Source organism: Gavialis gangeticus, unplaced genomic scaffold, assembly GCF_001723915.1.
Source record: "Gavialis gangeticus isolate Ggan-Ray unplaced genomic scaffold, GavGan_comp1, whole genome shotgun sequence".
Classification (NCBI taxonomy): Eukaryota; Metazoa; Chordata; order Crocodylia; family Gavialidae; genus Gavialis; species Gavialis gangeticus.
The window spans coordinates 146809567-146824198 of record NW_017729025.1 but is presented as its reverse complement, the minus strand read 5'-3'; the positions used below and the strand labels follow the sequence as shown (position 1 = coordinate 146824198).

The 14632-nt window shown below is 47.0% G+C and overlaps 1 protein-coding gene across 1 annotated transcript in view; it reads left to right on the top strand.

Moving 5' to 3' along the window:
- The window catches only part of CD81 (CD81 molecule), a 153983-nt gene that overhangs the window by 34302 nt on the left and 105049 nt on the right, over positions 1-14632 (top strand). The window contains exon 2 of the mRNA XM_019519729.1: positions 3652-3766. Coding sequence (XP_019375274.1) covers positions 3652-3766 — 115 coding nt within the window. The remainder of the gene's footprint in view (positions 1-3651; positions 3767-14632) is intronic.

Here is a 14632-nt window from a genome sequence, read left to right as displayed (position 1 = left end):
ACGTAAGTACCATTTTTCAGACAGTGGCACTTAAAGTAAATTTTTCATAAAAGTGCCTATATAATTTAAAAGTAACAGTCCCTGTAAGAAGGTTGCAGCAAGTGAGCTCTCACGCATCTTTTTAAACTCTGATGCCCTTATTTCTGTATTTTTTTCTGAAGACCTGCTCTCAAGAGAGAGTGCAGCTGTACCCGATTTCATGGAAGGTCTGGAGACAAAGACTTTATTTCACTGTATAAAATTATTCAGAAGAATTATTATTAATTCCTCTGAAATTCTCAAGAAATGTTGGTGCCAGGGCCTATTTCAATGCAAGTATGAGCTCTATTGGAAGAGTTTTGGAACAAGAGAAATCTAAGTTCCTGTCACATAAGTATATATGCAACCCAATATTTCTATGTCGCATTTCCAGCTATGGTTTCTATGTGACTGGTTTGTTTCAATGACTTAGGCCCACAGCTCACATACTGAATACTATGTTCTTCAGACAGGTATCTAAAGAACTGCCATCTCTGAGGAGAAAATAAGTTGCTCCCTCTTCTGATTTTTTGGGATGGGCTGGGGGACTCTCCAAAGTAATTTCAAATACATGGTGGGGGGGAGGTCAGGGGGTCACAGTTGATGGAAAATACTGTGGGTTTAACCAAAGACGTTACACAAAGCAAGGGAGTAGGAAGCTGGAAAATGAAGGTATCTTAATCTCCCTGCTGGAGACTGGACATCTCAAGATCGCTGAGAAGAAAAGAGATGCTGCTAATAGTCAAGCTACAGTCAGATCAGTGTACACAGAAAGCCTGGTGGCAACATTTTCAAAGCACTTCAGTATCATTTACTTAAGAGTCTAAGGGTGTATCTATACCATGTCAAAGCAAGGATACCCCCAAGCATACGTTGTTCACCCATTTTTGCTTGATTTGGTGTGGGAAGCAACAGTTCAGAGAGTGGGGAGATGTCTCCAAAGCAGCTTAGCCATCATGTTCCCATGTTTGGAGCAGGAGGTCATTCAGCATCCCAAAGTCATTTTGTTCATTTCTGAAAATATATATTTAAGTGCTTAGGTGGGAGCCTACAAAAGTAATGTGAATTACGTGCTTTTGTTAACAGGTACAAAGATGAAGTGTGATGCTACAGTGAATCAATATAAGATGAGTTCACTAGAAGCATTAGACCCGAGAATTTATAATCTTGGGATGTGTAATGTGGTGCGTCTAATACAAGACCAAAGAAACTGTTTTGTTTTATCCTTATGTAAGTTAGGAGGAGGCCTCATCCATCTTACGGCTTCCAGTTCCAAAGGGGCTAATCTTAAATTCTGCCTTTGCCCTGAAAGCTTCAATTGCTAATGTTGGTGTCCCTTTCTAAAAATCACTTTGAAATGCTGCTAATGTGGAGTGTGGCTCTTTCATCCCAGAAACATCTGCTTTCCACCAATAGGAAAATTATGCCCATATACAGGGGTTGTAAAACCCTGTGGGAATCCTCCGGCTGAAAGGCAGCACTATAGAACATAAATAAAAGATCATAATTTTTTTAACACCTACAACAGTCTGCACAGAGTTGGTCTGGTCAATTTGATTTAGCTGAAGGATGTTCCTTAAAAGGAAAAGGCATGATGCAGGAACAGAAGATCTAAATTATTGAGAAGCTGAGGAAACTAGGTCTTAGTTCTGTCTTTTTGCAAAGCGTTTGAAAGGAACTAAGACCAGTGATTCTCAACCAGGGTGCCACAGCACCTCGGAGTGATTGAGATCCTCTGAAAAGTGCCATGGGGTGCCATGCAACATTAGCACTGTTAGGTGTGCAACTCAGAGATTTCAGATGGGGGATTCATAGTATTAAAACATTCTGATCTGTAATGAACTTTCTGAGTTCTTTGCAGCAAAAGAATTGCTCTTTTACATTTCTCTAGGCAAAAAACAATTGAAGGCCAAGATCTGGCATGTTGAGGAGTGCTCTGAATCCAATGACAGGGTGCATCTGTTTGACTTCATACCGATGACTTTAAGGCTTAATTAAGCACAGACTCAGACCTGAATTCAATTCTGGATTTTATTAAGCGCAAAACGGTAAAAACTTAAAGTCTTTTGCTAAGCCCTTGCTTTCTTAATACCAGCAAGTGGCATCAAGGTGCAGCTACTCAGCTCAGACTCGAAATCACTCCAATATCTTTTGAGGTAAAGATACCAAACTGGCACAAGTGCAAAGTTACATTGAAATCACACATCTTCTATACTGTTAACTAATACATAGTCATTTTCTAGTCTACAAATCAAGTTACATGATTTTAAATATTTCGCAATTTTTACGCTTCCTATTAAAATAAGTTCTCACTTTTAATGCAAATTCTACTTCATTATAATCTACTTATACCATCATTATAATATCGCCAAGTGGATATGTGCAGGTTCTTGCTGCAATTTTGCGGTTTTCATACATCCTCTTAAAGCGTGCTTGCTTCTGAGTATCCTACTTGCGGAATAGCTGCGGTTTCTTGTTTACGCAGTACAAAGCTACTTTTGCAAACTTTATCACACTGCTTGCACCAATTATCCAAGGGTTAGATAGTGATATACCAGAATGTCAGTCGCTGACTCCTCAACCTCCTTGAAGCATTCTGGGAGTTTGGTCATTGTTAGGCCTAGCCTTATACCATCTCATAGCATCAAGTTGAAAAAGTTTGAGAACCACTGGACTAAACAAAAGTCTGCATGCAAGTTAGAGGTGGAGTGTTGAAGAGGTGTATTATACAGAATGGCCAGTGCACCTGACAAATAAAAGTGGAGCAATGGGCATAAATACTGCAGCAGAAATGGGCAAAGGCAAGGTTGAACAAGTGGAGCTGAGGTGCAGTGGATTCCTGAACCATGCCATCAGTTGGAGAATGGCTGAGGTCAGTCAAGGGGAGGAACTACATAGCATATTTGACTGCTGTTCCAAAAAGGAAACAGGCACAAAATACCAGCCATGGGTTATAAAGGTCAGCCTTGCCTCACCTTCCAGTATGACAGTGTGTGGCCCCTATGGAAGTGGAGAGGCAGCAAGCATATTAACCATTCCCTGGCCTAATGTTCAGAGGATCTTTGGACTGAAATCCTGTCCATCTCAGACCGGAGAGGACCACTTCCCTCCAACCTCCAGCACAATAGACGGTGGGATATAGCCCATTGTTTCCATAATTGCTCTTGAAAACTTGCGAAGGAAACTCTTGTTGTCATGCAGCTGTTCAAATTATGGACCTTTCCTGTGGTTGGAATAGTTCTGTTCCCAAAGCTGAAAGAATGGCGCTGCACTCTTTTAAATTCGGTCAGCCTAGATATCCTGATGCCAATGCACATTGGAAAGAAAAGACCTTGTTCAGGGCTGAAACAAATGTGTAACGCTCCTGCACTTCAGTGGGAGATCTGGAACCTTTCCACATAGGGCAGAATTCATGCTAGTAAACAGACAGGGCCATCTGAGGTAAGTGTAATCCTCTGTCCTGTGCAGAGGAGCTAGTATCATCAATTTATGGAGAGAGATGTCCTTGTAAGCTATGCTAGCACACTGGGTAAAACCCTAGGTGCACTCGCATGTATTGAGCCTGTGTATTGCGTGTATTAAGCAGAAGAAGTGCTTGTTAATTTGTACCCTTCTCTCCCTGTTTCTGGCTAGCTGGCTGGTGGCATCATTCTTGGTGTGGCCCTGTGGCTTCGTCATGATACGCAGACGACAAATATTCTGTACCTGCAGCTGGGCGACAAGCAGGCCCCCAACACATTCTACGTGGGTAAGTAGAACCTGTGGAGGTCATGGGCTGGTGTTTCTTTCCACTAAGATGTGGGGGGAAGTGGGCACAATTGAGGGGAGCAACAGGCTACAGTTGGACCTAGATAGGTTACAAGGATGGGCGGAGGAGAACAGGATGGGGTTTAACACGGACAAGTGTAAGGTGATGCACCTGGGGAGGAACAATAGGCACCACACATACAGGCTGGGGAACTCCCCTCTTGTCAGCACGGAGGTGGAAAAGGATCTGGGAGTCATTATTGACTCCAGGATGAACATGAGTCGGCAGTGTGGGGAGGCGGCTAGGAAGGCCAACTGCACCTTGTCGTGCATCCACAGATGCATCTCGAGCAGGTCCAAGGAGGTGATCCTCCCCCTCTATGCGGCACTGGTCAGGCCGCAGCTGGAGTACTGCGTCCAGTTCTGGGCGCCGCACTTCAAGAGGGATGTGGACAGCATCGAGAGGGTCCAGAGGAGGGCCACTCGTATGATCAAGGGACAGCAGGGTAGGTCCTATGAGGAAAGGTTGCGGGACCTGAACCTGTTCAGCCTTCAAAAGAGAAGGCTGAGGGGGGATCTTGTGGCCTGTTATAAACTGGTTAGGGGGGATCAGCAGGCGCTGGGGGAGTCCCTGTTCCCCCGAGCGCCGCAAGGAGTGACCAGGAACAATGGTCACAAGCTGGCGGAGGGAAGGTTTAAGTTGGACATCAGGAGGCGCTACTTCACGGTCAGGGCGGCTAGGGTCTGGAACCAGCTTCCAAGTGAGGTGGTGCAGGCTCCCACCCTGGGGGTTTTTAAGAGGAGGTTGGATGACCACCTTACTGGGGTCATTTGACCCCAGTGCTCTTCCTGCCATGGCAGGGGGTCGGACTAGATGATCTGCTCAGGTCCCTTCTGACCCTAGAAACTATGAAACTATAAACTATGAAACTTGTACAAAGTGCATGGCTTCAGTGACTTGGGACATCCCAAAAATGCAAACAGAAAGAATAGTGCAAAGCTACATGAAGTACATGTACTTGGCAATATGGGGGAATGTTTGTTCACCAGAGTGCCCCAAGGGATGACAAGGTCGAACGGTCACAAACTCCTCCATGACCGTTTCAGGCTGGACATAAGGAAGAACTTCTGTACTGTCCGAGCCCCCAAGGTCTGGAATAGACTGCCGCTGGAGGTGGTTCGAGCACCTACTTTGAACGCCTTCAGGAGACATTTAGATGTTTATCTTGCTGGGATCCTATGACCCCAGCTGACTTCCTGCCCCTGGGGCAGGGGGCTGGACTTGAAGATCTTCCAAGGTCCCTTCTGGCCCTAGTGTCTATGAATATACAGAAATAACATATAGTTTAAAATATGCCATGCACATGTAAATCCTGAGTCCCTCCTGCCAAAATAAAAAGCACCTGAAATTGTTTTCCCTCCTTCCTCCTCCCCTGCTTTTTTTTCTTCTTTTATCCATGTATGCAACAGCTGGATTATTTTTAATTTCTCCTATGCCATTCTGAATAACAACATCCCTTTTAAAACATTTTAGTTTCAGCAGGGGGTTGCATGATGGGTTTGGGCCTGAGAGGAAGGGTTGCTGCTTATAGTTACATTTGGGGATTTTTGTCTCTTCTAAAAAAGATACTGAGTAGCTGATTGGTTAGCAGTGGAAAATAAATTGAAAAGAACAGTACGACTCATGTTCTCCAGGTGTGTGTGTGTAGGGGGGAGGGAGAGGAGAAAGGGTGGGGGGTTCTTAAGTTTTAATGTGATTTAATTCATCTGTCAGTATGCTGACTTGCTGGGACAGTAAGGATACCCTTATTTGGCTGTGTTCATCTGCATATGACCAGCAGCCAAATACTTAAAGAACTAGCATGAACAAAATGTCTGCTTGCAATGTCTCCATCTCCTGTGAGGTCTGGCCTCCTCTTCCTTCACTGTTTGTCTAAAACCAGCTGTCTGGTAGGGAGAAGGCTGAGGATGCTGTGCACAAGGGGAGGGATACTGACTGTGAGGGTCTGGCTGGGGACAGAGTATTCCTGCAGAGAGGGGCAAGGGAGTCTGTCATGGATGGGAGGGAGGCGTGTGTAGAAAAATATTAAAAAGACTTTTCTCTGTTACTGTCCAAACAAAACGTGCATGGATTCTCCTCAAGGTTACTCCAGTTGAACTGTGACTTTGCAGGGGATTCTCCCCAACATACTGGTGTAAAGGGAGGTTCGGAATGATAACTACGTCCCCATCTTCCCTGAAATAACTCGGTGTGCAGAGGAGGTCTTCATCCACATGCAAAATATCTGTACCCAGTAGAAAAGGGTATATGGCAGCCTCCTTTCAAACATGACATGAAGGGAAGTGTGATGTCCTTCTCATGAACTAGCGCATATGTGTGGAGACATGGGGCTTAGCAGTATGGAGACTGACCCCCCTCTTGTTTTAAGGCTGCCAGCTGTAGATAGCATTTCATCTCTGACCTTCCTCTTTTAAATACCCTATAGCCTACTTAGGACAATTCTAAGGAAATGGTAGGCCACTGACCAATATTGAATCTGTGGTATTAGTGCTGGTATTGGGGATTATGCCTAACCATGGGATGGGAAGAAACGTAAGAACCTTGCGTCTCCCCACTGCCTCTCAAGATGCACTTTGGCAGACTACCAACGTTTCCATTAATTTTAAGGAAAAAAAAAAAAAGAAGAAAGAAACAACTCTAGTGGAGCATTGGTGAAATTCCTGAAACACTGTCACACCATACCCATTCCTGTCCCATAAATACCAAAATTGGCCACTGTAGCACAGCCAGCTGGGTACCTAGACAGTTGAACCATGGCAGTTCAAATGGGCTGCTTCAGTAACAGCTGTTCCAGCTCAGGTTCATCCGTGTACCTGGATCTGTTTTATGCACATGAGGTTTATGCTCTCTGTGGGCCATGTTGGGTGCTGAACTCTTGAAAACTTGGTATTTGGATTGAGTCTGAGCTCCCTTGGCAATCTGGCCTCCAGTTTGCGAGACTGCTGAGCTGTGTTTATTGTAAGTGTATACAACAATAGCTTGAATATATCTGAATCATTTATTACCTACTGCAAGTTGGGAAAATATACAAATGTAAAACCTGATGTACAATGCTAGACCAGTAAGCTGTGTAGTCTGGAATCTTGTTTGCAGTGGTAATCAATACTTACTTCAGAGGAAGGTGCCATTCTTAAATTTTCCTGCCTCACCAAATTAACCCATCTAATTAGGGCATGGGCAGACCTGCGTGACATGTTCCAGATCCTGCTCCAATCTGGAGCACTTCAAATTCAGTGCTTAAGCACCATGCAGCTGTGCATGCCATCCCACCCAGACCCTTAAAACAACTGCAGAGGCATGCAGTGGTAGTGCCCTCCAGAAAGGAGGTTGGCGAGAAGGAATTCTTGCATGTGTCACTGTCACCAGAGGTCCTTGAGGATAGGAGAGCATGCATTGGCTGTCTCCCTCTCCCTCTTCCCACCCGTCCCCATGGAACCATTTTGGGAAGATCAGGACCTGTTTTGCTCTGGTGGAGTGTGCAGGCATTTGATGAAACATCTAAGAGATACTCCTCTTACTTACTGTATTTACTCAATTAGAAAATGATCCCCCCCAACCCCATTTTAATGTGGGGGGAAGCCCCTCTCTTTACAATCGAGCATGAGGCAGCAGGAGGGTGGGCAGCTGCCATAGCTCCAGCTCTGGCCTCAACCCAGGGTTGGAGCTGCAGCTGCCCTCCTGCCCCCCTGCTGCCTCTGCAGGCCCCCTGCCCCCAACTTCTCCCCTGCAGGCCCCAGTCTTCCCCCCACCCCTCCATTCGGCTTCTCCCTCTCTATGCCCTTCCACCACATTACTCCTTATTTTTCCTCTGCTAGCAGACCCTGCCTTTGCCACAGTCTTGAGCACAGAGCCTGTTCTCCAGCCCAGCCCTGTACCAGCAGTGCCAGGTCCATGCCACTGCTGCAGAGCTCAGCTGGAACCATGCCAGAGCTAGACTGGAGCAGCAGGGATAGGGCCTGCTGGTGTGGAAATGGTAAAGGCGGGGGGTGGAAGGGAAGGTGGGGTGAGGAAAGGCTTCAGGGGAGGGTGGGAGATGAGAGGAAGATGATGCTGCAGGTGGCAGAAGCAGCATAGAGGGGAGAACAGAGGAAGGGGGAATATGGTGGGGGATGCAGATGCATTAGGAGACAGGACAGGCACAATGGGAGACATGTAAGATGGGACAGGACAGACAGCAGGGTCAGCTGCCTGCCTCTCAGTGCCTGTCCCACTGCCTCCACACTACCTGCCCCCTATCACCTAACTCACACTGCTTGCCCCATTACTGATCCCCACTGCCTGCCCTACCGCATGCCTCCCTACTGCCTCCTCCACTGTCTGTGCCCCATTACTACCCCCCTCATCAACTCTTCCCCCCCACCATCTGCAGTAGTGGGGTGAGGATGAATTTAAGATGATAATTCAATAATTAAATTCCATAGATAGAAAATTTTCCATACATTTATAAATTTTCCATGTGTAGAAGCTAATTATTGTGGGGGTTGTTTTATATGCAGGGTCTTCTTGTATTTGAATAAATATGGTATTGCCCCAAGAGTAACTTTTTTGGAGCACTTTTTCAGGAGTAAATGTCTGTACCCTCGCTGTTTGGAGCACGTCAAACAGCACATCGGTCCATGGCCTCTGTTTGCCTGTGGGTGAAGGGTATTCATTCCCAATTCCACTAGACTTGTCTTCTACCAGCACCCCCTGTAGTCTTCAGTACGTGGGCAGGGTACCATTTGGCCCGTCTTCATATTGGCTTTTCAATGTAAAATGTAACACAGTGGGGCTGTGAAAGAACAGAAAGCCCAATTCTCTTGTTTCTGGCCCTCCTTGGTCCCCCCAACCCATCACCCACACCATATACTAAGTTGGTCCAAAGCATTTCATTTCCTTAAGGCAAAAAAATGATCACTTTCCCAGACCTTTGCTAGGAGGAGCTGTTAATAAATCTAGAGAAACCTGGCAATTAAACAACTAAGTATCTTTCTCAATGACTGTTTGTTTTTTCTATGTCTATTATATTCTGCCTCCCCCATCTTCCGCTGCCCCGGCCCCCCAGATTTTCTACAGAGCAGCACATATTGTGGATTGGGTTTGATAGCAGAGGCTGGCAACAATGTTAGTTGAAAAAACACACTGGACTGAAGATACAATTTGAGTACAAGCACCTTAGCTCCTGTGTGACATTCAAGAAATGCCTCTGTGGTGAGACGTTCTGTTCACCGCTGCCTCTGTTGCTCAGAAAAAGATCTGCTCAGGTTTCTCACGATGACTATAATTTCCATTTGGTAATAATAGCAGAGAATTCCCTTCAGCTGCTATCTGCCTCTCCCAGCCAATCCCCCTGAGTCTGGAGTCTCTGGGATGAGTTTTAGAATGAAGACATACCCTTCTAAGCACACCCTGCCTTACTCCTCTTCTTCCCTACTCCATGCCAACATTTCCCAATTCACAAACAGGAGTGACCCAACAAGAAGCAACAGTCTCAAGTTGCAGCAAGGGAAGTTTAGGTTAGCTATCTGGAAGCATTTTCTCACTAGGAGGGTAGTGAAACAGTGGAACAGGTGACCCAGAGAGGCGGTGGAAGCTCCATCCTTGAGGGTTTTCAAAACCCGGCTAGACAAAGCTTTGATTGGGATGATCTAGTTGGGGCTGGTCCTGCTTTGAGCAGGCGGTTGCACTAGATGACCTCCTGAGGTCCCTTCCAACCCTCATTTCCAATATTCTGTGATATGATCAGGGGTGACTGGTGCCTCCTAAGTCGGGGGGGGGGCACAATTTGTGGGCAGGCAAGCCAAAAGCCCCATGTCCACTCCTATTCTTCTGTGCCATGGCTTAGTCGTCGTTCCCCCCCCAACCCAACATGCTGCCCCCATGTGACAAAAAAACTGCCCTGTCCTGAGCGGTGCGGAGTCGGAGGCCAGTCTCAGGGGGGGCTGCGTGCCCCCTGTACTAGTCGCCTGTGCCCTTGACTGGCCTCCAGTGCGCTGCCTCCCCTCCTCCTATCTCCCACACCTCTGTGAATAGTGTGCTGTCTGGTATGGAGATATTTGTTTCCAAAAATCTGCTACAGCATTTATAACAAACATTGGACTCTGGTGCGTGGCTGTAGGACAGCAGGAAGCAATAGAATTATCTGGGACTGAAGCCTTGTTCTAGGCTGTAGGGACTGGGAGGAGACAGCTTGGTAAATTTGCCTGCAGTGATCAGTGTTACAGAAGCCATTTTGCAAGGGAGGTGTGGTGTGTGTTTGTGCATGATGTAAAAATGTAAAAAAAAAAAAAGAAAAAAAAAAAAAAGAAAGAAAGAAACAAAACCCAAAGTAAAAGTTGAGCTAGAGCCAGCAAGGAAGGTGTGTAGGCAGTAGACAGCTGCAAGTGGTGTAGGTGTAAAGTGTAGTGCTAGGTCTCTCTGCTCACTGGGTGCGGCTTGTGGGAAGGGTTAGTCTCCCTTCCCAGAAAATGAATCGGCTGACCCCAAATCAGGCTGGCAGGCTTGTTCGCTGTTTATGTTCTCCAGGTTTCTTCGTTCCATCTTGGCAGTGGGAGTGGAGCAGCTGGATGTTGTTCTAATATGAGGAGAGTGGGGGAGGGTTTTTGTATTCGGTGGCTGCTTTGACCCTCCTGCTTGGGCCTCACTGCTCAATGCCTGTTTGCTGTCAGTTAAGGGGAGAGCTGCCTGAGTTGTTGCCCTGGGATGGGGTGAGCTGGGGGAGGGAAAGGGTCTGCTATGAAGCACAATGGAAGGAGTGGGGAAGAGGGTCTTGCATGATACTTTCCATAGACCTTGACTGTTGGATGCACCTGTTGTTACAGATTCCTGTGCGGGTTGACAGCTGCTCTTCTCATTCATGTTTTCATTCCTTGCAGAAGGGGTGTTCGGCGCTGGGGTTTTCCACAGGAAATAAATACCCTTTGGAGATGCTATGGCTGCCGCTCATTCTGTTTTTAGGTTGGCTTTTGAGAACTTACAGGCTCTTATTTGTCACCTCCTGTGCATTATTTTTAGTCCATCTGATTGTAACTGCTCTCTGCAACCTTGGCTTTGAGCCCATCTGTTCCAGTTAGGACCTTGACTGTGAGGAAGATATTAAGCCCTTTCCATTCTTCCAGTTGGATGAAGAAGTTGCTTTGCAGCAAGGAAAGCAAGTTGGGAACTTCCTTAGGGAAGGTATTTTGGATATGACCACACAGTACAAGTCAGGGTGGAGCAATATCAGAGCTCTCTCTGAAACAGGAAGTAGCACATCTACAGGAGCGTGGTGTTTTGCATTTTCGTGCAGGTGTACCACTTCCAGTTTTGGAGTGAATGCATACAGGACTAACTTGGGGACCTCTGCATGGTGCTGTCGGGAGCCATATAGGTTTTAAATGTTGTGTTGATGTTGTGGAGCAATAAGGCAGTACATATGAAGCTGCTTTCTTGGAGTAGACTTGGGCATACAATCCAGTATGCACGTAGCTGGCAGTGTTTTTCAAAGGGATAGCTGGTGGTCTCCATGTCCTACACCACTTTTGTTCTTAGAGGCAGGGTAGGTTCATTCTCTCTTGCACATGCTGCTCACCTGTATATTCTCTGTAGCATGGGAAAGACTTTCAAGAGCACAGCACTGACTTTTCCCAGAGGAGTTGGGATGCCTAACTTTTCTTTTTTTCCCCTGTGCCTTCTGAAAATCACCCTCTATTTCTTGAGGGAGCAGACAGTTTATTCCTATGTCCACCCTTCTACCTTATGTAGCCATGCTGCTGCAAGCTGCTCTTAACTTGGTCTGGGTTGAGATACTCATACTACACATCTGTGGAGTTACTAGACCATTAGAAATACAACAGTGGAAGGTGCTGCGGATCGTTATGAGTCCCCAGCTGAGGCATCAGACTAAATGTTAGGTTTCAAAAAGGGGATTAAATGTTGCAAAAAAGGGTGGGGGAGGGAGGGAGTTAAAGGTTGCAAAAAAGATAACTAAAAACAAAGCGTGTTGGAACAATCAGCCTCCTTGTGAAAAGAGTTGAACTGTTGGTGCTGTACAAAGCAGTGTCTCTGCTTTCTCTCCCCTTCAGCCTTGGAGACTGCAAATGGTGATTTTTAAGTGTTGTACCCTCCTCTCCCCCTTGCAATTGACTGTAAGTCTGGGTGTAACAGTGTGTTCCAGCTGCTGATGATCTGATGCTCCCTCTCCTAAACTCTGGAGAGGCAGCAACAAACCGAGGGCAGACTGCTGCCAGGGCTCTTGAAGACTCCTTTGACAAAAGGCTCATTGTTTAGCGCAAGATGAGATTAATGTGGGAGCTCGGTCCTATTCAGTAGTCTTGATCCAACTGAGCAAAGCTGGGAGCTGGGTCCTGCAGTCGCTTTGTGTGCTGCACAAGTAGTTCTGTTGAGGCTGCATGTATAAAGAAGGGTTTGCAAAACGGGCTTCTATAAATGGGTTCCCACAAAGTGACTTTTTGATCATGGGTGTTGGTGCCTCCAGCTCTGGTCGGCAAATGTAATGATGCAGTTCTTGAAACAGAGCAGCTGTGGAGCTGACAGAAAGAGAGGAATGTGGAGGGAGGGAAGCTAAGAGGATTTTCCTGCAGGAAGCAGTTATCCCCAGAAGCTGAGGTGCTTTTTGTGTTTAAGCTACTTTGCAACAGGCTTGTGGGGACAGAGGCTGGAGATGCTGAAAGTGTAGAAGGGATGAGTTAACTCCAGGGGAGATGCAGATTGTAGGTATCATGCTGAATGAACACTGTTAAGGAAGCCATGGGCAGCTGCTGTGGGAGACTTGTAGTATATCTGCAGTGTAGGTGGGGGATGCAATAGCAGTGCACGTAGGCCTGCCATCCGGTAGCTTGGCAGTGCTAGCAGTGAAGATGGGGCAGTGCTGGCTGCAGTACAGATTAAAGTTTGGGAACGCTTGTGGGTATATGCTGGGATGACACGCCAAATGGTCTTCACTCTGAAAGTTAAGTGTTCTGCTCTAGTGAACTCGGGTATGCCTAATTATGCTGCAGTCAGTGCAGTGATGTATCTCAACATATGTGTATGCTTAGATAGATCATGAAATGGTGTACCTCCAGGATAGGGAGTATGGAGCTAGACATGCCATTTATTAGCTTTTCTGACCTGTAACAGTCCCTTTCTTAGTGGGTGACATTGGGTAAGGGACATGGAGACTCTTCAGAGGGAGAGAGCAGTGGAATACCATCCCTAACAGGTCCCACTTGCTGTCTCATCCCTTCTAGGGAAGAGGGGGTACGATGACCTAAGTAGTGGGCCTGTGCAAGCAGCTAGTATTCACTTTGCGTTCGGATTCAGTGATTTCGAATCACTGCCCTGAATAGATCCGGACGAATCCGATTCGGAGATCTGGCTTCTGCCGAATCTCCGAATTGCCCAGGCCCATCTTCCTGCCCAGCCCACCCCAGCTCTCAGCACTTTTTGTAAAAAAAACCAACAAAAAAGCCCCACTCAGTGGGTGCTGCTGGGCAGGGGGTGATCCCTGCTGTACCCCACTGCCCCATGCTGCATGAGGGGCTCTGCACGAGCCCTCCTGCTCCCCCAGCCCCCCCATGGCTGGCCCACCTGCCACAGCTCCAGCCCTTTAAAAAAAAATAAATGAGAAAACCCTGCACTCACTGCTGCCCCATGCTACGTGGGGGGCTCTTCACGAGCCCCCTGATGCCCTGAGGTTGCTGCAGGAATGGTGAGTCCCAGGGTTTTTCTTGGTGGTTTTTTTTTTCTCAAAGGGCTGGAGATGGCGCAGGCGGGGCACCTGTGGGGGGTGTGAGGAAGTGGGGGGGCAGGGGGGCTCATGCAGAGCCCCCCATGCACTGGGAGCCAGCAGGAATTGCCCCTCCACCTGGCAGCACCCGATGAGTCAGGGCTTTTTTTAAAGCACTGGGAGCTGGGGCAGCCATGGCGGGGGCTGGGGGACCAGGCAGGGGATGGGGCCTGGCGGGGGCCCCCCCATGGTTCCCTCCCTTGCCCCTAGTACTTACAAGCTCTGAGTCCAGCTGCAGCTCCCTGCTACTGCCACTAGGGACTGCCCAAATCATCAAAGCTGTCCAAATCTTTTCCGAAGATTCAGAGAGCTTTGAATCGATTTGGACCTTTTAATTGGTCCCCTGGTTCAGTTTGGATTTGGTGATTCAGCCACGGAATCGAATCGCCACCCAAAGCTTCGCACAGCCCTACTAACGAGGAACAGCATGTGTGTTTTGCTTAAAAAGCAAAATCCCCTTTACTCACTTTCCAGTAAAATAGAGCCAGTTCAGAGAACGTTTTCTCTTTCTCATCAGTAATCTTGCTTTCATGACGTATTCTCTTGACTGCCTTTGAAGCAGCAGTGAGAGGAATCGCATGGGTCGTTAACTGCAGGTCTTTGCTATCTCAAGCAGCCACGTTTCCTGTGCAAATTCTTCCTCCCTTTCTTCCTGTGTTAGCTACATCTCTCTCTTTCTAACGCTATGGATGATTGGGGGGAAAGAGAGACAGTGATGAATGACAAAGCCTGTGACCCTGTTCTGGAACCTCCTGGTTCAGTTTCTGCTGCAGGTCCCATCCATGTAGCCATGGCTTTTCTACAGGTGATCCTGATGGGAGAATTTTGTCCTTTGTCATTTGAGAAATCTTCTTGAGTTGCTGTTTCTCTTGCAAAGGTAGGGAGAGTCTAGGGAGGGAAGAGGTCCATACTGCTTGATGGAGGGGAGTATTCATCCTCTTGAATACTGAAATGAAACTCGCACTGAACACAGCCTTTGAATTTTAGTACAAGGACTGTTGTTGCGTGGTGAGGAAGCTGAGAGAGACCTCATTTAAAAAAAAAAAAAAAAAAAAAAA